The 24,588-nt window shown below is 43.6% G+C and overlaps 1 protein-coding gene across 1 annotated transcript in view; it reads left to right on the top strand.

Annotated features, from left to right (window-relative positions):
* Window positions 1-24,588, top strand: part of srbd1 (S1 RNA binding domain 1) — a 384,714-nt gene that overhangs the window by 17,424 nt on the left and 342,702 nt on the right. Inside the window, exons 3-8 of the mRNA XM_070889352.1 lie at window positions 195-268; window positions 3,032-3,266; window positions 4,820-5,152; window positions 9,624-9,790; window positions 10,766-10,883; window positions 12,040-12,178. Coding sequence (XP_070745453.1) covers window positions 195-268; window positions 3,032-3,266; window positions 4,820-5,152; window positions 9,624-9,790; window positions 10,766-10,883; window positions 12,040-12,178 — 1,066 coding nt within the window. The remainder of the gene's footprint in view (window positions 1-194; window positions 269-3,031; window positions 3,267-4,819; window positions 5,153-9,623; window positions 9,791-10,765; window positions 10,884-12,039; window positions 12,179-24,588) is intronic.

Here is a 24,588-nt window from a genome sequence, read left to right as displayed (position 1 = left end):
TACTCCTCCTATTTCTTATGTTCTTAATGCCAAAACATCACTGCTTGGCTTCCTCCTGGGAGGATAGTCAAGTTGATGTTAGACAACTGACTCGTGTGGGCTGAACCCTTGTTGGTTAGTTTGCAGGCATGATTCTAATAATCAACAGAATTCCTTTTTCAAGATTAAAATGATATTGACTCATTAATTTACAGGAATCGGAAATAACACCGTTAACATCATGCCATAAACGACCATTTTCAGAAGAGGATGATTCATTTTTTGAAATGTAAGTGCAGTTCTTCAAATTGGTTGAAAATTTAAGCATGTAATTTTAAAACATACTGAGTATTCTGCCTGTTATTTACAATGTAAATCTTTGTGCAATTGTGGTCTTGGGTGCATTTAAATCTGTTGCCTTATTGTGTTTAAAATTAAATCTTCATAAAAGTGGGTGACACATATTTACAAGCCACGATCAGCACCAGTCAGAATAGATGCTCCTTTGCTATTCTTTCTTTGTTGACAATTTGATAACAAAACTCAATTTTTGAGTGTATTTTTTTTTCAGTTTCAGCTTGTTTTCCAGTAGAATCCATCTGGAAGATTCAGGGTTATTGCATTCCTCCTGCATATCACTCATGGCAAGCTACTTCCCTTTATTTCAATTGCAAACTGTTAATATTTTTCTTCAGCAATTTTTTGCCTCGAGGATAATTTTTTTATATACAATATAGTAAAACTGGGAAACTGCATAAATGTTGAATTTTTAAGGTAGTTCTTATTTTGCAGAAATTCATAGACTGTAACCCTGATTTTAACTGGGTCTTTATGCTCCACCCCAACCTCCTCCCATTCTCTCTACATTATCTCACCCTATCAACATATCCTTCGATTCTTTTCTCCCTCATGTACATGTCTCGCGTCCCCTTAAATGGAATTGGGCAGGTGGGGATGGGGATGTGTTGGCATGAGCCAACCCCCTCAACCCCCGAGCTTGGCAATGTGAGGCCCGGGCAGTTTTTAAACTCCTAGGGTCCCGTCTGCATGCCACTAGTCAGCTGCCCACCCGAATCGAGCAGAAAGTGGTTGGTGGGTAAAGGGAATCTGCCACCACCAAAGGAACAGTCACTGCTAACAAGGTAATTTGTGGGAAATGGGTTTCAATAGGTTCTCATGAGCAGGAGTGGGAGAGTTTGGGGCAACCTTTCTCCTCCTGGCCCAGTGGGAACGTTTATGTAAAAAAAAAAGACGACTTATGTACCTATTTGAGCCTCTTCTGGCCCTGGATCGCTGTCTTCATCTGACGGGAAAGGCACAATGGCTTTCCCACTCAGGCCACAAAATGAAATTGCAGTCCGTGCCTGATGGCGTTATTGGACCTCATCTGTACATTTAGGGAAGGACCACATCAGCTTCAGGTGGGTGTCTTTGCTGCCTGCTCAGTAGAGCAGGTTAAATCACGTGGCTGATTTTTACTTTGTACCCCCCCCACCCCCCCAACGCACTTAGTTTCCGCTAGGTGAGTTGGGTTAAAATCGCCCCATATAATTCTGCAAACTCACTAGTAGTGCACAAAATGCATTAAAGCTGCAACGTAAAGACAGGAGCAGGCAGTCAATGGGAAAGACAGTTTGTTGTGGGGGGGCTGGGAAGAGATGTCTAATGGTGCAAAATAGACTTTTTAGACATGTAGGGTGCTGTGTGGGAACTCTGGGACACCTGATAGTCTGAAAAGGGCCACTAGCAGATTGGATCCCATTTTTCTGCGCTACTTTCACAAGGTTACTAGACCCTGCTACCCCAATACTGACATGACTCTGCTCCTCTCAATGCTTCCAAAACATCATGCCCAGGTTGGACAAAAGAGATTCCATGGGGCCCCACCAGGAAGGACTTGAGCTTGGGCTCTGCTACAAGATAGATTAATGGAAGAATGGTGTCAGATTGAGCATGTTGCAGGAAAAGTGGAGAATAAGGAACTGATTGTAACAGAGATCTGGAAGGGGGTAGCGGTTTGTCAGCATGGGTACGAAGCAATCGGGGGGGAAAAACTGGTCGTGGGCAGAGGAGTTTTAAGTCCTGAGTGACAGACAATACATACACGTGGATTGACACACAGGAGTATCTTCTGCTTACTTATAGAAATTGTGAATACACATAAAGTTAGTTATAAAAGTGCTTTAGATCGAGGCTTGAGGGTGGCAGATGGGGACCAGGCTTGGTGGTCGAAGCTCAGGACCTGCCTGGCAGAATTTGGGCCCAACCTTTGTGTGTGAGTTTGAAGAGGCTGGGAATGCTTATGCTAGGGCACTGATTATTCAGTGGCATGCCTGCCGCAGTGAAATGAAAGAAACACATAATTCTATGAGCTACTTTTCATATTTGCTCCATCCTGACAATGAGATAGCATTGCTGCCTGCCAAAGAACTGGGTGGTGGTGGTGTGCCCCAATTAGAAGGTTGATAAATTATCCAATTCCAGAATGCAATGGAATTTTTGCAGCATTATCCAAGAATTAATGTAGATAGATGTGAGGTTCATTCTTTTGCACCCTTTATAATACTTGGGGGAAGAAAAATCAAAGTTTCTATATTGTGTTGTACAGCCATATTCTACAAGATAAATGTGTGTGTTTTCTGGGCAGGGAAAAATTATGTGCTGGCGCATCGTCTGAATTGGACATTTATCAACTGTGGTGGCAGTAAGTGTCTTGGTTACCCCGGGTCATCAAGAGGAAAACATTGCTTGGGTTTCTGTTCCAGATGCAGTAACCCTCACTGGAAGTGCTTAGTCTATGGATGTCAAGTGAAGACCGGATTAGGTTTGACTGCTTCCATAATTAAATAGATCCAATTGCCGCTCTCATAGTTCAAGATGGGTCATTTGCATGAGGTAGCATTAGTAGAGTACAGAAGCTGTCCATGGAACTGTATTGCACGAGTCACTGCATTTGGGAATGAAGAGGTAAAGAAAGAGAGAGACGGAGTGGAAAGTATTCTTTTATATGCCTTCATTTTCTATTGGTTTACCTATGATTGTCATTGTGTAGAACTTCTGAATCTGATTCTGAAGAAGAAGAAGAATGGGTTCCAAAAAATAAAATTGCAAGGAAGCCAAAAAGACCAACTGCAGCAAAATCAGTGACTGTAAAAAAACAAGTTAAGCCTAAAGCAGAAAATACCGGAACCAAAAAAGCAACAGTAAAAAGAACCACAGCAAAGACAGCTGTTAAAAAGAACAGAAAGAAAACACCAGAAAAGACTAATGTGGAACAAAATGTTATGGTAAGAAAGTTGCACAAGATCTTGTTTAAAACAAAATCCAACTACTGAGCATAGGAGATGATGGTGGTGCACCGACCTATTGTGCCATGGAATGGTAAGATGTGAGTTTATGCAACCAAGTTTCTCATCTTGCCTTTGCCCACATAATACAGAATGAGAAAAACCTGAGACAAGCTATCCTGTACTGCTATTTCTAGCAGCTTGCGTTGGAATGTCTGTTGCTAAGCCTGACGTGACCTGGCCACACTGTTAGTTGGCGACTTATGCAAAAAGACCTGAAATATTGGTGATGATGGGGGAAGCAAGTGGAATAAACAAATATTGATCATATTACAAAATGCTTAAACTCTGGTATACCAGAGAACATTTGCTGTAATTCTTACTGTTTTTGATCATCCAAATTTTACTGTTATCCCTCCTTTCTTGAGGTTGGTGATTTCTAGCAAGAGTTGCTGGATAGAAGTCATGAATGGGAGCCCTGGCCATGCACCCGCCCCCCCACCCACACCTATATCTCCTTTCCTTCACTCGCTTGGGGATGCTGATGTTACTCTTGCTGAGATTGGTTAATACAGCACAGCCAATGATCAAAACCTGTGACTCCTGGTTGATATGGTCCAATACCAAACAATGAGTCATCAGGGATTTGATGAAGGAAACTGGCAAATTTGAGCATTCACATTGACTATCTCTTCAGGGAAATACGTGCTGCATCTGTACGCGTGCACACACGCATGTTATGCTACTGGGCCACCTTTAAATCAATTCTTTAATCAGTTCATGCTTAAATATCACCCTGAGCTTTCTGTCCCAACATCATTTGTGATACAAAAAGTTCCAAAGCCTGAAACTTTGAAATCCTTTTACAATTTAATATTGGCCCTGATCATGTATGAAGTGCAAGTGAGAATGCTGAGCATTTGTGCAGACAGCCAAATTGTACGATGATACAGACCTGATGAATGTGCTTTGTGGAAACTCCCCCAATTATTTACTGTTTATCCAGCTGAGAGATTATAGATATCCTGGTTTGATTTCTAGTCTGCATTGACTTAGGTAATCTCAGCCATTACTCTGTGTTACAGAAAGGAAAATTGATGTGATTCCCTCATCTGATTGGTATCCAGCAATCCCTGTTGGAAGGGTGAATGTGGATGCCAGGTGACAATATGATTGGGGATAGTTGTGATATTCCTGTTGCCCCTTCTTTCCACCACAGTTGAATAGGCTCACACATGAATAATAGCCACTTGGATGAAGTGCTGGATTGTGATGAGAACTCCACTCCAACAAGGCATCATGCCATCAAGAGTCAGGAATTGCAAACGATAAAAAAAATAATGGGGAGGAGAGAGTCGGCTGTACTGCTGTAAATCATTATTGACATTCTCAACCAAACACATGGAGTCAAAATTGTAATTTTGTTCCATTTGACTTCAACTTTGAAAGTAGTGAAATTGACAACAGATTGGAAGAAAAATAAAACAAAAAGTTAATGTTTTAAAATGATTGGTCTATATTTGCACATTTAATAAATGCATCTTATCCTGCAGGGAATATTGCCAGTTTTCAACAATAATGAAGATAAATTACCTTCACAAAGTAAGCAGAATTTAGGAAACATGAAACAAGAGGAAGTATCTCAGCAAACTGCAATGCAAATAAAGAAAGAAATAGAACATGGTGGGGTTAAAGTTGAACAACCGTCAACTAGCACATATTTTAGCGAACAGAAAATCAAGGAAGAAGCGGATATAAGTTTTACATGGGAGGAACCTGCTTTGAAGAAGCAGAAAACTGAGAATTACCCTGATGGGAAACCAGTAAAACTGCAAAGAGGATGTGTAGAGATTGGGGACACACAGATGAACTGGAATATAACCCAGGTATGTGCTCCTCATTGTTCAATTACAACGCATAAGGATTGGCATTTTTGTCAAGAGATACAGAACACCGTGAAAACAGTTTGAGCTTTGAAGATGGTTATATTTTTAAATGATTACAATAATGCTGATTTATATCTATTGCGGGCACTCAAATTATCTTTAACATTCAGTGTCATCAGTTCAAAAAATAATTAAAGACAAAGGAGGCCATTCATTGCATATCCGCTTATCCAGCTAGGAAGGCCCTAAAGCCACCTCATTGCATCAATGACTCAATTTGGAAGTTGATTCCATGTGTTGATCACTCTGAATAACTTCCTGATATTGGTCCTTAATTTACCTTTATTAATTTGAAGCTATATTGCCCTGTCGTACTCTTACATTTTAAAATCATATTCCAGACTTATCTGTCCTAATCCCTTAAATATATTATTTACCTGAATAAGATCACCCCTGAGTCCTTCTTTCTAGCAAAAAGCCCAAATTTCTCCAGTCTTGCCTCATGCATCAGATTTTTGATATTCCTTAATGTAAATTTTGCAGCATGGGAATTGCTTGCTGTCCTAGTACTCTCAACAGTTCAATGCACCCTACAGAGAAAAAGTAAACTTGTCAAACTTTTAATTTTTTTCTGTAGTCTTAATTTGTTTTCTGCAAATTGCCATGGATGTACTGAAATGAGGATGATTTCCCTACCCTTCGCTGAACTCAAGCTCCTACTTCTGCTCCTGATCTTGTGCATTCCTCACCTCCCTACAACTGTACCTTTATCATTTGTCTTCTCCTTCAAGCACCTCAAACCCCACCTTGCTTTACCCCTCTTGCCTCTCCTTATAAAACATTCATTCTCTACTGAGCCATCATGTGATTTCTCCCTGAGGTATCCTCCTTTCCTCCTTCAGCATCTACACTGAGTGACTCCTTGTCCTCAGTGACTTCAATCTCCATCTCAGCTCACCTTGCATTCTCCCTGCTCTCCCATATAAGCTCTCCTACCTACATGATGGTCCCCCTTTTGACATTGCCATCTCATGTGGCCTCTACTCAATAGACAAGGCCATCTCTGATCACTTTCTTGTATCCCTCACCGCCCGCATTCCTCTTATCCCCCACCCCCTGCAAATCCTACCTCATTCTGTCTCTGTACTTGGGGTGGGAGTGGGGAGGGGGGTGGAGGGGGAACTCTTCCTTCAAATCACTTACAATTGCACTTTTAAGCTCCCCACTGCCTAGCTCATGGCCTTCCATTTGCCACAATACTTGCAGCTGTCAATCTGCTCAACTACTCATTCACCTTTACCTCTGATGCCCTTGTCCCCAATGAAACTTTTAGTGTCTTCCATCCTGGTTGATCCCCCTGGTATGGCCCTCAACTTGATCCTTCTAGTCCAAAGGGTTGAGACATGAGCATATCTGAAGCGCAATTGACTTAGCCATCCATCACTAGATCTGCCAGGATCACCTCAGTGATAATGGACCACATTGTTCTCTGCCACTACGCCAGGATCAATTTGAAGAACACAAATAACCCCCTGCTTTTCTCCACCACCAACTGTCTTTTTAAATCACCCTCGCCTCCAATAACCTGCGGGGAACTCTTTGACTTCTATGTCATCAAGATCAAGATCGAGACCATCCATTCAGCTGCCTCTGGTGCTTTGCCCCATGCTCACCAAGTCTAACCCAACCTGGTTATCCCCCCTGCCCCCCCCCCCCCCTGGTGCACTCCTCTTTCTCAGCCACATGTTGACCCTTGGCAACATCATTTCAAGATATGGGGCAACCTTCCACATTTTTGCTGCTGACACTCAGCCATACCTCTCTACCACCACTCTCAACAACTCCACTGCCTCTCTGTTGTCAGACTGCTTGTCGGGCATCCAGTCTTGGAGGAGTTATAGTTTCCTTGAGTTGAACATTGAGAAAATTGAAACCATTGCTCTCCTGCCATAACCCTGTACCCTTGCCACCGATTCCATCCTCTGCCCCAGCCATTGTCTCAGTTTGAACTGGACTGTTTTGTAACCTTGGTGTCCTATTCAACATTTAGCTTAGCTACTGACACCATATTCTCTCCATCACACAGATTACCTACTTCACCTCTAACGTTACAGGCCTCTGTCCCAGCATGGCCCATCTACTGCTCTCTCTTCCATGCGTCCAGAAACCTCCAGAATCAACTATTCTGGCTGGCATCCCATCTTACAGATTCTAAACGCCAGCAAAAAAAAAAGAAAGAGAGAGTTAGATTTATGTAGTGCCTTTCATGACCACCAGACGTCTCAAAGCCCTTTACAGCCAATGAAGTACTTTTGGAGTGTAGTCACTGTTATAATGTAGGAAATGCGGCAGCCCATTTGCACACAAGCAAGCCCCCACAAACAGTAATGTGATAATGACCAGATAATCAGGTTTTTTTGTTATGTTTGAGAGATAAACATTGGCCAGGACACCAGGGCGAACTCCCCTGCTCTTCTTCAAAATAGTGCCACTTGAGAGAGCAGACGGGGCCTTGGTTTAACGTCTCATCCAAAAGGCGGCACCTCCGACAGTGCAGATATTTTTCTGTGCTCAAGTCCCTGGAGTGGGACTTGAACCCGCAACCTTCTGACTCAGAGGCGAGAGTACTACTCACTGAGCCACAGCTGACACAGCTCATCCTAAACTACGCTACCCGTATCCCTATCCTGCACTAATTCCCACTCACCCATTATTCCTGTCCTCCCTGACCAACATTGGTTCCTGGTTTCCCCCATCCCCTCCAACTTAAAATTCTCATTCTTGTGTTTAAATCCCTTATTGGCCTTGCACCTCCCCATCTCTGTAACCTCCTCCTATACGACGACCCCTCCCTAACCCTGCCAGAACTCTCCCTTCGTCTGACTCTGACCTTTTGTGCGACTTCCCCTCCCTTCATCCTACTATTGACGGCCATTTTTTTAACCATTTGTGGAATTCAACAAAGCGCTCTGAAACTCCCTTCCTAAACATCTCTGACTCTCCATCTCCTTCTCTTCCTTTAAGACCCTTGTTTAAACCCACTTCTTTGACCAAGCTGTCGATCACAACTCCTACTATCTCGTCGTTCGTCTTGCCATCAATCTTTGCCTGATTTTTGCCTCCGTGAATCTCCTGGGATGTTAAAGGCACGATGCAACTGCAAGTTGTTATCTCAATGGTCTCATTTACAATCCAACATTTGCTGCATATGACACTTTTTATCTTGTGTTTTCTTTATATTTTTGATATGTGAACATAGCAATAAAAAACATGGAGTGAAATAGCTTCCATGCTTTATAGTAGACTCTGTCTGTATTGGATTCTCTTGGTAATTTCCTTGGTCCTTCTCATTGCTGCAGTTTCATCTTTCCTGGCCCTCTCCTTGAGATTCATTTCCTTTCTGTTATGATCTACGTTCTGCATGGCTTCTGATTTCTTCCAATGACTCCAATTTAAAACTATCATATTTGTGTTAAAATCCCTCCATAACCTTGCCTCTCCCTGCTGCTATCCATCCTTTCAGAGGATGCTTATGTTCTTATGTTATGTTCTTATGTTCTTATTAATGTTGAGGAAGTCCAGAACCAGGGGTCACAGTCTAAGGATAAGGGGTAAGCCATTTAAGACCGAGATGAGGAGAGACTTCTTCACCCAGAGAGTGGTGAAGCTGTGGAATTCTCTGCCACAGAAAGTTGTTGAGGCCAATTCACTAAATATATTCAAAAAGGAGTTAGATGTAGTCCTTATTACTCGGGGGATCAAGGGGCGAGAAAGCAGGAATGGGGTACTGAAGTTGCATGTTCAGCCATGAACTCATTGAATAGCGGTGCAGGCTAGAAGGGCCGAATGGCCTACTCCTGCACCTATTTTCTATGTTTCTATGCTGTAACCTACTAGTTATGTACTGGACTAACAGCCCAGAAGCTACGAGTTCAAATCCCACCGTGGCAAGTTGTGAAATTTAATTCAATAAAGTTGTGGAGTTCAACAAAGGGAACCTGCCATCCCTACCTGGTTTGGCTGACACGTGACTTGCTATATGGTTGACTCTTGATGTCCTCTGGAAGGATGCTTAGACCAATTGTTATGCTCTTATTGGCAATCCCGCCTCGATAATTAAAAAAAAAGCCCAAACACAGCCCGCAACTTTCTTAGTCTGTAGGGTTCAGTACATATCACCTGGTTCATTAACCACTAAGCTACTGGAGAAACTTAATTTTTCTCTGGTCATTATTGTCTTCCTTATATTGGGGTGGAGGAAGAAGAGGGAGAGAATTTGGGATTAGCCAGAAAAACAAATGCAATGAAAGTGAAAGGGGAGTTCCTCTGACTTACCATGAGAAATGCCACGGAAAAGTCACTAGTTTTCAATAATTTTCTAATTTAAGAAAACGAAAATGAGTGTGCAAATGTGACTCCCAGTATTACTTCAACCTTATGGATGCTTTAATATATCCTGTTGTACCTGAAGGTTTTGTCTGAGAGAACGAATGCAGAAGTATGGGTTTGTGCAAACCTCATTCGCCTCTTCAAAGAAGAAAACACTATTCCATTTATCGCCCGTTATCGAAAGGAACTTACCAATAACATGGATGCTGATACTTTGCGAGAAGTACAACAGACGCTTGAAGAACTGAAGTAAGAAACACAAACAATAAAATAAATATTGTGCTATGTTCCTCATTTGTGCAAAACTTTGATACATTTTATTTTCTGCACATAAATTTTCTACACGGTCTTGTCTGAGAACTGATTGGGATATCGTTATCTATAGTTGCAGATATAATTGAAAAAGCTGGTATTAAGTGGTTTTTCAGGTATGCAATATATTTGCACCAATTTTTCTGTTTACATGAACAAATGAAAATATAACTCTAGTGTAGTAGTAAAAGTTTGAAAATGAAAATGTTACAATTTTGAACTGATTTTTAGCTTCATTTTCCTTATTGTATGCTTTCATAGTAAGTGAATTATGTAATTACTGGTTTTAATTGCATGTTAGGATAGAAGGGTTGATCTGTAAAATTCAAAATGTTAAATGAAAGATGTTTTAATTTACTTGATGATTAAAAGCATCAGAGTTTGTGTTCATAGGCTTTGATATAGTTTGCATACAATTCAAGTATAGTCTGTACTTGATAAAAAAATTATTCAAATAAACGTGATCACTAGTTGAAAACTTAGGGTTTGATTAAACTAAGGTATTGAGTGGAGGAAAGGGAAGGCAGGAGGTGAAAGGCAGAGGATGAATCTATTACTGACTTTGTGCCCCAGATGACTGGTGTTTTCTGTGCATTGCAGTTGTTTCATCATGTGCCAGAAGATGGCACCCTGCACAATCTTTTTCTTCTTACCTTCTCTCTTTCCCCCCCCCCGCCTCCTGTTCGCACCATTTATCTGGTCAACCCTCTCCTGCCAGCACAGCATTTTTAAGGGTTTTAACATTAACAGCAAATCTTTTGTGCTGGCAGAAACCATAAGGTTAAGTTGTGTTTTTTGTAAGTCACTTGGTCACTTGTTTTGAGGGATTTAATTGTACAGTATATTCTTTTGTGTGAAGTCTTTGAAAGACTGATTTAATACAGGTGTTTATTTTTCTTTCTTCCTTTTTAGCACCGTAATAAAGAAAGCACACACAGCTGTACAGAAAATAGCAAAAGAAGAAAAACTTACACCTTTTATAAAAACAGTTTTGTTGAACTGCACGACTGTAGAAGAAGTAGAACATGTGGTTAGTAAAATAGTCGGTTTTTAAGTACATATTTCTAAAGTAATCTGGTAAATGATCTTGTCGGAAATAAAAGTTAATGTAGAATGAAGCATATTTGATAATGATGAGTGAGGTAAATGATCGGGTGCATAATGTGTGAACTACCACAGCTTCTTTTCTCATCTGCTTTATAATGCTGTAAGAGGCCAGGTAGATAGTCCCCTTCGCAGATTTCTGTCAGTGCTGCTACTTGAGCTCTGCAAAATGAGAGAGAGAGAGAGAGAGAGAGAAGGGTGTAGGTGATTCGCTGTCTTTTTGTAAAACCCTACCATCCACTGGGGGAAACGCCTGACTTGCATTAGGTGCTTCCCATAACAGAATTGTGAAAATTAGGAATGTACAGTGGAGTATTACAGGAACAAAACAAATTATTAAATCAATCTTATTGATTTAAAAAAAAAAAAATGCCTTGCATACGAATTTGCTCCTTGGCTTGACATTACTTGCACTACACAGACTTGGAATAATTTCCAAATTTTCACATAACAAGCTCATTGGAGCATGATATTTTTTAGAACCGGAAAAGGCCATTACGGCCAGCAAGCCTTTCCTCTTTTCATACATCAGTGCTACTTACTATACTTCTTGCCATGCCCTTCAATCCATTCTTTTCCCAGAATTGCATCTAATTGACTCTTGAATAGTAATCTTTGGTAATTTATTTCAGAACATTATTCTCCTTTACCTTTTTTAAAAAAAAAACATTCTACATAACTTTCTTTTATACCCCTGATTTTTACATTTTAACTTATTATCCTCTGGTATCATTGTGCTGCAACTAAATCCCCCTCACCCACCCACAAACCCAATTTCCACAACTTTTCCCCCAATTTACATTCCTGATACATGGAATTGTTTTTATCCCCTCAAAAATTAGATCGTTCCTATGGTTAGTGGTCACAACTCCAAATGGGATCTGACCATTGCTTTTAATCAATAAAAACATAACCTCTTTTAATTTTGTATTCTATGCTCTGCTAATATAACCCAGTGCCTTATTTGCCTTTTTATGTTTTTTATTTGTTACTAAATATTATACACTTTTACATAAGTTCTAATTTACACACTTGGACTACTCTTTGCTTTCATAATTAAGTAATTGCCTGACTCTTTTCAGTTTGCTCCTTATAAAAGTGGAAGTAAGAAGACAAAAGCTCAGAAGGCACGTCAGCTTGGCCTAGAATCTGCAGCAAATCTATTGCTTGACCGTCCGGGAGAACTTAATCTAAACAATTACATAAAAGGAAATGAGAAAGGTAAGTTGTTCATTTCAGATTCATGTTCATTACTTTATTTTATCTTTCACTTTGGGGTGGGGGGGACAAGGTGGAAGAAAACGTGAAAAATCTCAGTGGGAACAATCATCTCTAGGCTCGTATTATCATGCCATTACTTTCTTCCAGCTCCAACAATGGCAAGGAAATTGTGTTAATCTGTGTAAGAGTCGTTTATATTATGAAGTCATTTTAATATTCTCGTCAATTTCCTGTGGCATCACATCCTGTAGCAAGGCAAGACAAAACGTACCTCAGGTGTCGTGCATTCGAGGGTGGGGATAATTGGACCAGTTTGTATAGATGTTATCCTCATTTTAAGGTCACATAGTCCTGATTTATATTTAGCACCTTGATTTTTGGTCTTAATTATAGATAAATAGCAAAACTTAGGGCAGTTTGGGAAGCATAGAAATAGAGTTGGAGCACAGGAATTTCCGTACTGTATAAGCTGAGGAGCTGGGAGACAAGTTTACATGGCCAATTTCCAATATAAGTGTAGACATGGGAAGCGTAACACAAAAAGGTGACACAAAAATAACAGGAAGCAAGGTTTTGTGGACAGGACATGTGCACAGGTGGAAGATTTTTATTACATTGTATAGATATCTTAGTTTTGTGTCGTGGGTTCAAGTCCAGGATATGAACACGATCTAAGCTGACATTTTAGTGTAGCAATGAGGGCCTGATGTATTATTGGAGGTGTTGTGCTTTGAATGGGAAGATAAACTGATCTGCCTATCTGCCTAGTCATCCTTATCCTTGATGCCTGTGTCTGTTGGGAGCATCTCTTTTGAATATAGTGCACAGTTCAAGCCTCCACCTGTTTATTGTGTAGTTAACATGGATGTTATAATTCCCACAGCACTATTCAAAGAAGAACAGGGGGAGTTCTCCTGGTTGATCTTTCTTTATCAACAGACAGCAGCAAAAATAGATTAAGTATCATTCATCCAATTGACATTTTTGAGATCTGGCTCGGCACCAATAGGCTGCTACATTTGCCTACATAACAATCACTGCGCTCAAAAATCATTAATTGTATATGAAGGGCTTGGGGACATTTGAGAGACATGATAAGGTGCTATTTTAATCTTAAGTTTTTTTTCTCCCCAGTGTTTATATTTTACATTTGCACCACCCAGTAGCAACATCTCCCCTTAAACTTAATCCATTTGGAATTCTGAGGTAACTATCGGCTTTATACTTCCTTTGGGCTCAATTTTCCCCAAAGCTTTTTTTTGACGTACTTGAAGAGTTATGCTCGTTTTTTGGGGGCCCAAGTACGCCAAAAAACAATTCCAAGTTTCCCCGTTTGATTTCTTCATTTGGCGTAGCGTAGCCTGTCCTTTAGTTTTGGGAGTGGAGCCTTGATCTGCGCCAAAAAGATCGGGTTGCCTTGGTAACCAGGGACACAATGCGGGCTGAGGTTGGAAAGTGAAACTTACAGCCAGCTTACAGCAACCAAGCACAAGCACCTTAAAATACATTGCAGCAACTTCACAAGCACACATACATTGCAGCAACTTACCTCCATTAAATTATTAAAGTCCCCGCCGATGCCAATCCCCGCACCTAGCCCTGGCCGAGTGTCCTCCTCCCTCCCAGTCCAGCACCTAGCCCTGACCGAATGTCCTCCTCCCTCCCAGTCCAGCACCTAGCCCTGGCTGAGTGTCCTCCTCCCTCCCAGTCCATCACCTAGCTCTGACCGAGTGTCCTCCTCCCTCCCAGTCCAGCACCTAGCCCTGGCCGAGTGGCCTCCTCCCTCCCAGTCCAGCACCTAGCCCTGACCGAGTGTCCTCCTCCCTCCCAGTCCAGCACCTAGCCCTGACCGAGTGTCCTCCTCCCTCCCAGTCCAGCACCTAGCCCTGGCCGAGTGTCCTCCTCCCTCCCAGTCCATCACCTAGCCCTGACCGAGTGGCCTCCTCCCTCCCAGTCCAGCACCTAGCCCTGGCCGAGTGGCCTCCTCCCTCCCAGTCCAGCACCTAGCCCTGGCCGAGTAGCCTCCTCCCTCCCAGTCCAGCACCTAGCCCTGGCCGAGTGTCCTCCTCCCTCCCAGTCCATCACCTAGCCCTGACCGAGTGTCCTCCTCCCTCCCAGTCCAGCACCTAGCCCTGGCTGAGTGTCCTCCTCCCTCCCAGTCCATCACCTAGCTCTGACCGAGTGTCCTCCTCCCTCCCAGTCCAGCACCTAGCCCTGGCCGAGTGGCCTCCTCCCTCCCAGTCCAGCACCTAGCCCTGACCGAGTGTCCTCCTCCCTCCCAGTCCAGCACCTAGCCCTGACCGAGTGGCCTCCTCCCTCCCAGTCCAGCACCTAGCCCTGACCGAGTGTCCTCCTCCCTCCCAGTCCAGCATCTAGCCCTGGCCGAGTGGCCTCCTCCCTCCCAGTCCAGCACCTAGCCCTGGCCGAGTAGCCTCCTCCCTCCCAGTCCAGCACCTAGCCCTGGCCGAGTGGCCTCCTCCCTCCCAGTCCAGCACCTAGCCCTGGCCGAGTGTCCTCCTCCCTCCCAGTCCATCACCTAGCCCTGACTGAGTGGCCTCCTCCCTCCCAGTCCAGCACCTAGCCCTGGCCGAGTGGCCTCCTCCCTCCCGGTCCATCACCTAGCCCTGACCGAGTGGCCTCCTCCCTCCCAGTCCAGCACCTAGCCCTGGCCGAGTGGTCTCCTCCCTCCCGGTCCATCACCTAGCCCTGACCGAGTGGCCTCCTCCCTCCCGGTCCCGCATCTAGCCCTGGCCGAATGACCTCCCGGTTTGCTCCCCCGCACCTATCCCAGGCCGAATGGCCTCCTCCCTCCTGGTCCCCGCACCTAATTGTACCCAAAAGGCTTCTTCCCCTCTTCCCCTCTCTCTTACCATCTGCTGCACTTGCCTGTGCCGATTTCCTTAACTCATCAGAAGGTTTTTCTACAGGGGCCACATACGCTGGCCTAAGAAGAACCGGAGTAACTCTCAGCTGGCCAAACTTGCCTAACTGGCTAGAATTGGCGCGGGTGGCAGGTTACGCCCCCTTTGGCTGGAAAAAAAAACTTATCTAAAAAAAATCGTAACGACGCTGTTGCAAATTGATTGGGGAAACTTGGGTTTTTAAATTTAGGCCAAAAAAAGCGGCCTGCACCAAAATAATGGCGCAAATCACGGGAAAATTGAGCCCAATGTCTTTGTGCGTCATTGGTGCGCTAGTGGAAAATCTGCTTCCAAAGCAACTTGATTCTATCTGTCTGGCTTTTCTTATCAAATTGATCAGATGAAGAAGAGCAACGCGCACTATTAGGCTAATTTAACCAAGCCCTTGGCTAGCTCAGTACCTAGCCATTTGTTTGAAAAATAAATTAGTTGAGCGAGGTAAGGGGGGAAAAAAAAATCGGCCTGATCATTATCTAGTGACCTGCACTGAAAATTGTATATTCGATAAGGGCAGGATACCATTTGCAGTTGATTCTCCTGCTGAAGTAAAAAGTAACCACTTGAATCATAATCCAGCATGAGTCACTTGCCTTCTGAGGTGGTGAGAAAATTGGAGATCGGAGAAAGGAAGTGTTAAATATCACCTCTTGTCTGACCAGATGAGGCCTGAATTTAAAAAAAAATTAAGAGCTCGGATTTTGGAGTAGCAAGGACAGCGAAACTGTCAGCGTCCGTCGTCATTACCCTTCTGAAACTGACAGCAATTTCAGGATTTAGCGCATGCGCAGATAAATGCGGTTATCCAGACGTTCCGGTGAGTCATTCTCTGCTCCGCCACAGGTTGGGCTGTGGAACGCCCCAAAGCCGGCAATCAATTAGAATCTCAGTTCCTGATGCAAACTTCCCTTATTACGCTTGAATATAGCTGTTAAATCCCTCCCCCCACCCCGAAAAAGTTGAACCTTGTTGAAAGAAGTGTAACTTGGTTTTTAAAGGCGTATTGACTGCTTAACAACCATTCGGGCCCTGAAACACTAATTATATATTTGTGGAATGTCAATTTTTTTCCATTAATATGATTAAGAATGACATATTTAAAAAAAAATTATTTAATATTTCAGCTTCTACCGTAATCCTATGTGTATGTCCCAACTTTTATTTTGCACTCTAAAATTTATAAAAAAAGTATATTAGTCCTTTGCATTTTACTTCTTGGTTTGCTGTCTGTGAGAATTCTTCAGTATGATTGACTGCTCAGCCTGCTTGATGACATCACTGTTGCTGGATGCTGGAGATTCGCTTGATTTGGTGCCAGATTTAAACACAGGATAGGAGAGCACTAGATCTTTGTGGGCAGCTTTCATTGAGTTAGTAGCAAGCGCCTTCGCTTTGCCGCTGATCGCAAATTCCATGCCAATGTTCTTAATTGATCTCTATCTGATCAGTGAATTTAGAATTAATTCCAAGTGTGCACAACATGTGTATTTTGTTTTAGAATAATCATCTTAGGCAGTCCGTCGGAATCGAGGATGACTTGCTTCCACGCTAACATGAGTTCTAAGGTGGCTGATGAGTCCAATGCGGGATCTACAGACTCTGTCACAAGTGGGACAGGTGGTGGTTGAAGGGACGGGTAGTGGGGTGCTTGGTTTGTCGTACGCTCCTTCCGCTGTTTGTACTTGACTACCGTGTGCTCCTGATGAAAAGACTCAGTGTTCGACGCCTTTCCAAATGCTGCTTCTGCACTTTAGGTGGCCATGGGCCAGGGATTCCCAAGAATCGTTGGGGCTATTAAATTTTTTCAGGGAGGCTTTGTGAGGGTGTACTTGAAGCGTTTTCTCTGCCCTCCTGGGACTCGTATGCCTTGACGGAGCTCGGAGAAGATTACCTGTTTCGGGAGCCTTGTATCGGGCATGCGGACTACGTGGCTCGCCCATTGGAGCTGATTGAGCATGATGAATGCTTCGATACTGAGGATGTTGGCCTGCGAGAGAACACTGAATAATATCTGGCCTTGCGTCCGCTCAAACCAATTTTGGGGCTCAAATTTCCTCAGGAGTTGCCCCATTTTTTTTTTGGAGTAACTTAAAAATCGCAAATTTCCTCATTTAACTTGCTCCAGTGTAAGTCAGTTTGTTAGGTTTTTTTCTAGTTTCGTTTTTCCTCTCCAAAAGGGGGTGTGACAAGCCACTTATGCCTCTTTTGGCCATAGAAGCAAATTTGGCCAGCTGAAAGTTACTGCAAACTAACTTAGGCCAGTGTATGTGGCCACTTTTGTAGGCACAGAAAAACCTTATCTACATTTAAGAAATTAGCGCAGGTAGCCAGAGATGCGGTTGGGGGGTGGAGGGGGGTGGGGGGGTGGTGGTGAGGGGGAAGGTGAGTTTGAGGATTCTAAAGCACTAAAGACCTTCACAACATTTTCAGCACAACAGCATCAAAAATAAATGAGAGATAAATCAGCTACTGAAAATAGAGCAGTCCTACCTTTCCGACTGTAGAACACACCGGCTAGCCCTCCCACCGGGGCTAGGGGCGGCAGGGGACAGTTGTGCCTAAATGTTGTGTGGTCCTAATGGAACATGATTCAGTTTTAATGCAAAATATCTTTTATTGGATATTTTACATGCACTTCAATGACAACAGCAACAACAGCCAAGAAAGGCTGCACCCATCCCTCACCCACATCTCGGGGAAAGTGCACTTCCTTATAGGGTTGGTGGGCGGTGGTTGGGGGCCCGGCTTGGTCTCACCGGTGGCTGGTGCGTGGATTGAAGTGGGAGTGGCATTTGAGTATCCGGCCTTTGTGCCCTTATTGCAGAAGCTAGCTCCCTCAAGGCACCTGCCATCGTTTGCACACCCTCTGAAATGTCCACCCTCAGTTCCCGTCTCAGTGCTGAAATTTCACCCGATAGTGTCACTACCTCATCACGCACTCCACTAACGGCCGCCACGAGTGATCTTGAAAGGGCATTGGTCTCCTCACCCAGTGACAGAACCTGATTAACCTCTCCTGAGGGCTGCATCTCAGGAGAGACTGGTCGGCTTCTCCTTCCCCTTGCTGTGGCTCTACCTAGTGGCACCCCTCCAGTGTGAGGCACAGGCTGGGACGGTGGGGCACTGGGTGTCCCAACATGCATTTCACCACCGTCACTGGGACCCACAACCTCGGAGGGTGTGAAACCATGGAATGTCACCGCGGAGCTAATGGAGGTGTCTGGCAGTGTGATGCCCTGTACTATGGACTGATCTATATCGCGATCAGCATTCTCCCGTGAATACATTTCCATGGACCCCTCCTCTCCCCACCCGCCTTGGTCTGGAGCGCACACATCTGGATCTTCAGGATGTTGAGGAGTGTCGTCTTCTGCAAAATACAACAGAACAATCAAATGGTTAGCAGCACAGGAGGGGGCAGGATGGGTGGCATGAGTCGTCAGATGCGTAGCAGGCCAGTCAGCAGGTTGATTTGAAGGACGACTATACATTTTAATGACTCTCCCTCACCCTCGTCTGTGGGTCCTGCTTGTGCAGAGCTGATTCTTTTTCTGCCAGTGCGACTCAGCAAGGCAGCAACCCTCTGTTACAGGAGTGATAGTTGGTGCAAATTTGGCAGACCTCCTCCAGCTCTAAGTCTTTCCCTTTTGTTGTGGACCAATTTCTTCTGCAAAGATGAAAGTATTATTTTTCACGCATGGTGCGTTTCTGATGGGTGGGACACATACAGATGGTCACATTTTCAATTGCAATTCAATTTAAAGATGAAGATATTACTTACACTCACTGGTTGACCAACATCCTGCCATTTCTTTTTGCACTGGCTTCCAGATCTTGCGGTATTCACCCCTGCGGAATATTCTTCTCATTTCCTTGGCTGAAACTTTTGTGGGACCACTCTTGCTGAAATCCAGCTCCAGCCATTTCTCCTCAATTACAGTCACTAGTTTCTCCACTTCCTCATGGAGGAAATTCTTCTTTGTTGTTGCACGCTCTTGCGTCATTCGTGTATTGGACTTACACTCAGGTAATGTTCAAAAATCACAGTTCTCACCTTTCTTTCACCTATCCAGCACTCCTTTCCACTCCCTCAGCCACACAAAAATCAGTATTTAGATCATACCTTTATATATGATCCATTGCCAAAGATACTTAGGACACTCTCCCTTTAATTGGCCGATTGCCAAGCTTCCTGCTCCACTGCGCATGTGCGCACGCTCAAATGGACATGTGCCCCCTACCGGCTGCGCTGAGCAAACGCAAACGCAGCTACGTCCCCGCAGGCTCTACAGCGCCACGCCAATGGAACCAGACGACGAGGGAATCAAATTAGCAGGTACATTTTTTGCCGCTTTTTTTGCCCCAAAAAGTCGGTGTGCCACCCCTAACTACGCTGCTCTTGGCGGCTGGGGAAATTTGGGTCCTAGAACTTCAATCAGAAGAAATGGTAAAAAGAAATGCAACAAATTTTTGGCGCGAATGAGGTGGTTGGTGGGAAGGGAAAAGCTGCAGCAGAAATCAACAATGATGGATACACGGTGGGGGACAAATACATAGTTTCCAAACTAGCGTTGTTCTCAGCTCACTGAAAGTGGAACATATTTGCCCAATCCCATTGCCAAACAATTTATTTAATAATTCTTCTTGAGTAGATGCATAAAATTTATTTTCCCACAAATGAAGAAGCTACTTTGTTTTGAGTTAGACTTATTGCAATAAAATAAAGGAAATTGGTGATTTATGGTAACAGATTTTGCATGACTAATAATTTCTGTTTCGGTATCCAACCCAGCCAATGTTCAATTTGAAAATGTTGTTCTAAATCAAATTTGATAACTCCTCAATTTCAAAAATGTGGGGTAATGTTTGTTCACCTCTTGATTCTCCTGAGAGAATTTCCTTTGGATTCACTTGAAAGAATTTTCAGTGTAGAAAGAAATCATTTGGCTCATTTTCTTTCTCTTTTATATGAATATATGGAAATGTTGTAAAGGGAAAAACGTGCTGGCCCATCTAGCTTGTCTCGTACATTGCTGAGAATGTTCCGACCAGCTCGGGATAAACAACCCAGAGCTGGAATTAAATGGTTTCAGAAAAACACGTTGGGGTCGAAATTGTCCCTTTTCGCGTCTCCAGCGGGTGCTAATGGGACGCAAAATAGTTTTCACCGGGGGTGGAGGGTGCTATCAGCTCCTGCGAAATGACGTAATCGCCGTGCGTGGTGACTCCTTAGCGCCATGTGCCTACCCCTTTCCACCCTGCGGCGGAAATTGTCCCGCATTCCGCGAGGCGGCCTGAAGCAGTATCAACGCTTGCCTCGCAGGTCGTGAACCAGGCCGACATCCGCTTGTGGGGTGAAAGTTAAAGTGGAGGTTGGAAGTGCCCCACGCCGCCATCTTATCTGTTTGGCCGACTCACCGGTCGGCCCGACTTCTTGCTCTGTTATGCGGTTGCCATCGTGCAGCTCGGTACTCCATTTTGGGTGCCGGGCTGTGACCTCGGCACCATGCCGCCCTGGTAGCCCAGTGGAGACCATCAGAAGCCCTCCCCTTTAACTGAAGGGGAGGTGCATTGAAACGCTTCAGCGCTACACGGAGCATCCACGTAGTGCTTCCAACTGCACCCAAGTATCCTCCTGAACCTGCCCCAAAAGGATGTGGAGCATGCGAGATTGCGCTCCACTTCATCTTGGGGCAGTAACCACAATCTCGTGGCCGGAGCAGGACTATGCCGGACGCAGGAAGTCCTGCCCGAGTCGGTTACCGTCCCCCAATCGGGACGCTTGGAAATTTCTCCCCCTTCATGTGTAAGATAATTAGTTTAGGGAAGAAACTGGTTCATTGGGACAGAGTCTGATGGGCGGAAGGGCACCATACTGTACCTTTACTTGGATTTACGTGAGCATTATAACATTTAACACACTCCCAATCCTCTGGATGGCACTTGGCGATAACATTGGTTTTAACGTCTATGAAGCTTATGGCGGGAAAATAGAGTTTGCATGAATGCACCCGCTATAAGCGGTGGGGACTAATCTCTCAACTTTTCATAGTTTTAAATACTTCCATTAAATCCCACCTTAATCTTTTCTGTTCCAGTCAATACAGTCCTAGTTTTTTTTCAAGTCTCTCATCAAACTTTGTGCTATCATTTCTGATACCATCCTGATGAATTCAAGTTGTACTTTTTAATATTATTTCTATAAGTGCCCAAAACCACGTGCAGTACTCCAACTGGTGCCTTGAGCAGAGCTTTATCACCTCTGCTTTTATACGCAATGCCCCTAACTACAAAACCCAGAATCTTATTTAATTGCCTTGTAGTTTATAAAATTCTGTGTACCAGAATGTTACCATTTCTGTTGTTTCCCCAAATATACTATTTCATTAAACTACTTGTGAGATATTTGCCCATTCTTCTAATCTGTAAATGTCCTCCTTTTTAGTTTCCTCAATGTGTCATGCCCTCTAATTGTTTTCAGCAATTTTTGATGACATTTCACTTGTGCTAATGTTCAGATAATTTTTGTTTATTTGGAGAGTGAGAAGTTCTAATATAGATCCTTGAGCATTCCACTAGCTACATTTTGCCACCCAGTTTACTCCTACCATCTGTTTTCTCCCCTTTAGCTATCCCTATATCATTGCTCTTTAATGCCTTGGGCTTTATTCTTTGCAGTAAGCAAGTCTGCAATGTTTTTATTGGTTAATTTCTGAAAATCCAAGCATACCACATCTACTGCATTTATTTTGTCTATACATTCAAGTTTTCTGAAATAATTCACTGAAATTAACCAGGTTTGACTTACACCTTATAAACACGTGTTGACTGTTCTTGACCAGGCCAACTCTTTCTAATTGTTCCTAATGTTGGGTATGATCATAGAATCAAAGACATTTATGGCTCAGAAGGAGGCCATTCAGCCCATTGTGTCTGTGCTGTCCGAAAAAGAGCTATCCAACCTAATTCCACTTTCCAGTTCTTGGTCCGTAGCCCTGTAGGTGGATGTGATTCTTCAGGCACTTGTAGCTCCACCACACCCTGGCTGAGATAACACTTTCAACTCAGTGCAGTCCATGAATTGAACCAGTGACTTTCGTTGCCACACCACAATAACCTTTTATGTTAAATTATGCAGGTAATTTGATTTCACATTATGGATTTCCAGAAATAACCCAATGGGAATTTTTACAAATAGCAAGATACTTGAAAGCAGAATGCTGGAGGACACTCAGAAGGTCTGGTAGCATCCGTGGAGAGAACAAAAGTTAGTCGGCGTTTTGGACAGACCTTCAAAACAACATTACAGATGATTTAAAGAGGAATAGAAGAGGTGCAGGGGGTGGGGGAGAGAACTCAATAACTGTATGCAGGAAATAGAATATCCTGTAAAATACTTAGGTGGTGATCAGGACATGGTTAAATAGCAGAAGTAACATGTAAGAAACAAAAGGAAGCATAATGAAGAAAATCAATAAATATGAGAAAATGTGAGGATAGCGAAAGGGGGATAGGTAAGTAGAATGCGTAGCATTAAAAATGGCAGAGTGGAGCAGGCTCTAATGGCCCAGGTCTGGTGGAAGAAGAAAAGCAGGCTGAATGCAAGGATGAAGACCACCTTGCCAGCAGGAGTTCGATAGGGGCTTCTCACCCCAAGCACCAACTTGTTCCCTTCCCCCATCCCCGGAAATGCCGACGTACACACCCTACATTTCTAGCATCTACTGCCAGAGAGAGATTATCCATCCTGAAAGGTTGTTGCACTGTTTCTCATACAGTGCAGTGTTTCAATATTTTTTTTGAATTTCCCACATTTGATAATCCTTTGTGAAGTTATGGTACTGTGGCAAATATTTGACCAAATTGGAATGGACATTGGAAAAGTTTAATTAAAAATGGCATTCAAAATTTCTCTTGACTTGCAGACCGTAAGGGTGAACCAATTGTGGGGTTCATTGTTTTAAAATGTGGGTTTAATAAACATCATCTTCTGTTATCATCTGCATCCAATTTATGTAATTATGCTGTTAGGACAGAGATGAGGAGAAATTTCTTCACACAGTGGGTTATGCATCTTTGGAATTCTGTACCCTAGAGGTTTGTGGATGCTTAGTCAATGAATATATTCAAGACAGAGATCGATAGATTTTTGGGCACGAAGAGGAATCAAGGGATAGGGAGGGTAAGTGCAGTTGATGTAAACTTCAGCCACGATCTTACTGAATGGTGGAGCAGGCTCGATGAGTCGTATGGCATACTCTGCCTGTTTCTTATGTTCTTATGTTGGAGTTATTGGGCTCAAGTTTCGGACCCCCGCGAGAACGGCGCGCCTAATTTGTGGAACAGAAATTGCACCAAATACTTACCTCGCAATTCTCTGACATATGTCCAGCTTGGCACGGCGCAGTAGGAGCTGCTGTGGGCGGAGCTACAGCCCTGCGCCAAAAAGAGTGCTGGCAGCTACGTGCATGCGCAATGGTGGATGCGCGCATGCGCAGTAGCTCCTGGCCCTCCGCGTCCTGTTTCCAAGCGACAACCCTGTCCTTGGCCGAAGGGATGTCGCCCCTATCCTGGGCCAAGTGGCCTGACTGTCCTTACCTCTTCCTCGGCGGGCCCTCCCGGCATCTTGCTCGGGGCAGGCCCCGCCCGAAGTCCTCGGCGGTGGCGGGGCCCACCCGACCGGCATCTCCTCGGAGGCGGGCCCCGCCCAAGCAGCTCTTCAGCAGGCTGTTGGAGGGCTCCCGGTGCTGCAGTAGATGAGTAGAAACTTGTAATTTTTTATTTATTGATTTTTTTATTATTTTTAAATTATTTTTAACTTTTTTTGATTAGTTGATTTATTGATTTATCATTTATTATTGATAATGGCTCTTTATTGCTAAAAGTGAAGTGTTTAATGCTTGTAAAATCTCCTAACTTCCCTTCCCCCCCCCCCCCCCTCCCGCCATCTCTCGCTCCCTGCTCCTAATTCTAAAAATGTAGGCAAGGTCTTTCTGAGCGTACAAAAACAAAAATCTACACTTATTCCAAACTAACTTAGAATGGAGTAAGTTTTCGTTCCCTAAACATGCAAAACAGGTGTAAGTGGCTGGTAACGCCCTCTTTTGGGGAAAAAAAACTTCTAAAACAAAACTATTCTAACTAACTAGAATTGGAGCAAACTAAATGTCGAGAATTGCAATTTCTAAGATACTCCATACTAAACTAGTTGCTCCAAAAAAATAAGAACAACTCGAGCCGAAACTTGAGCCCTTTGGGTGGGTGCCTCCTGTTGATGCTAGAACAACTGTGATTGTTATTTTAATTTTGTGGAATAATGGTTTTGGTGTCTATTTTAAAACCATTTATATTATAACTTTTATGTGTAGTTACTCTTGTAGTACACTAGGGGGCAATCTTTGACAACAAATCCTGTTGATGTACAGAATAAAGGTTAACTTATCAGTCAGCTCTGAGTCTAATCTATAAAATTTCTGAAGGGAATATAGGAGC

This window comes from Pristiophorus japonicus, chromosome 9 (genome assembly GCF_044704955.1).
Source record: "Pristiophorus japonicus isolate sPriJap1 chromosome 9, sPriJap1.hap1, whole genome shotgun sequence".
Taxonomy (NCBI): Eukaryota; Metazoa; Chordata; class Chondrichthyes; family Pristiophoridae; genus Pristiophorus; species Pristiophorus japonicus.
Note: the sequence above shows the minus strand (reverse complement) of the source record. Positions and strands in the feature narration are given on the sequence as shown.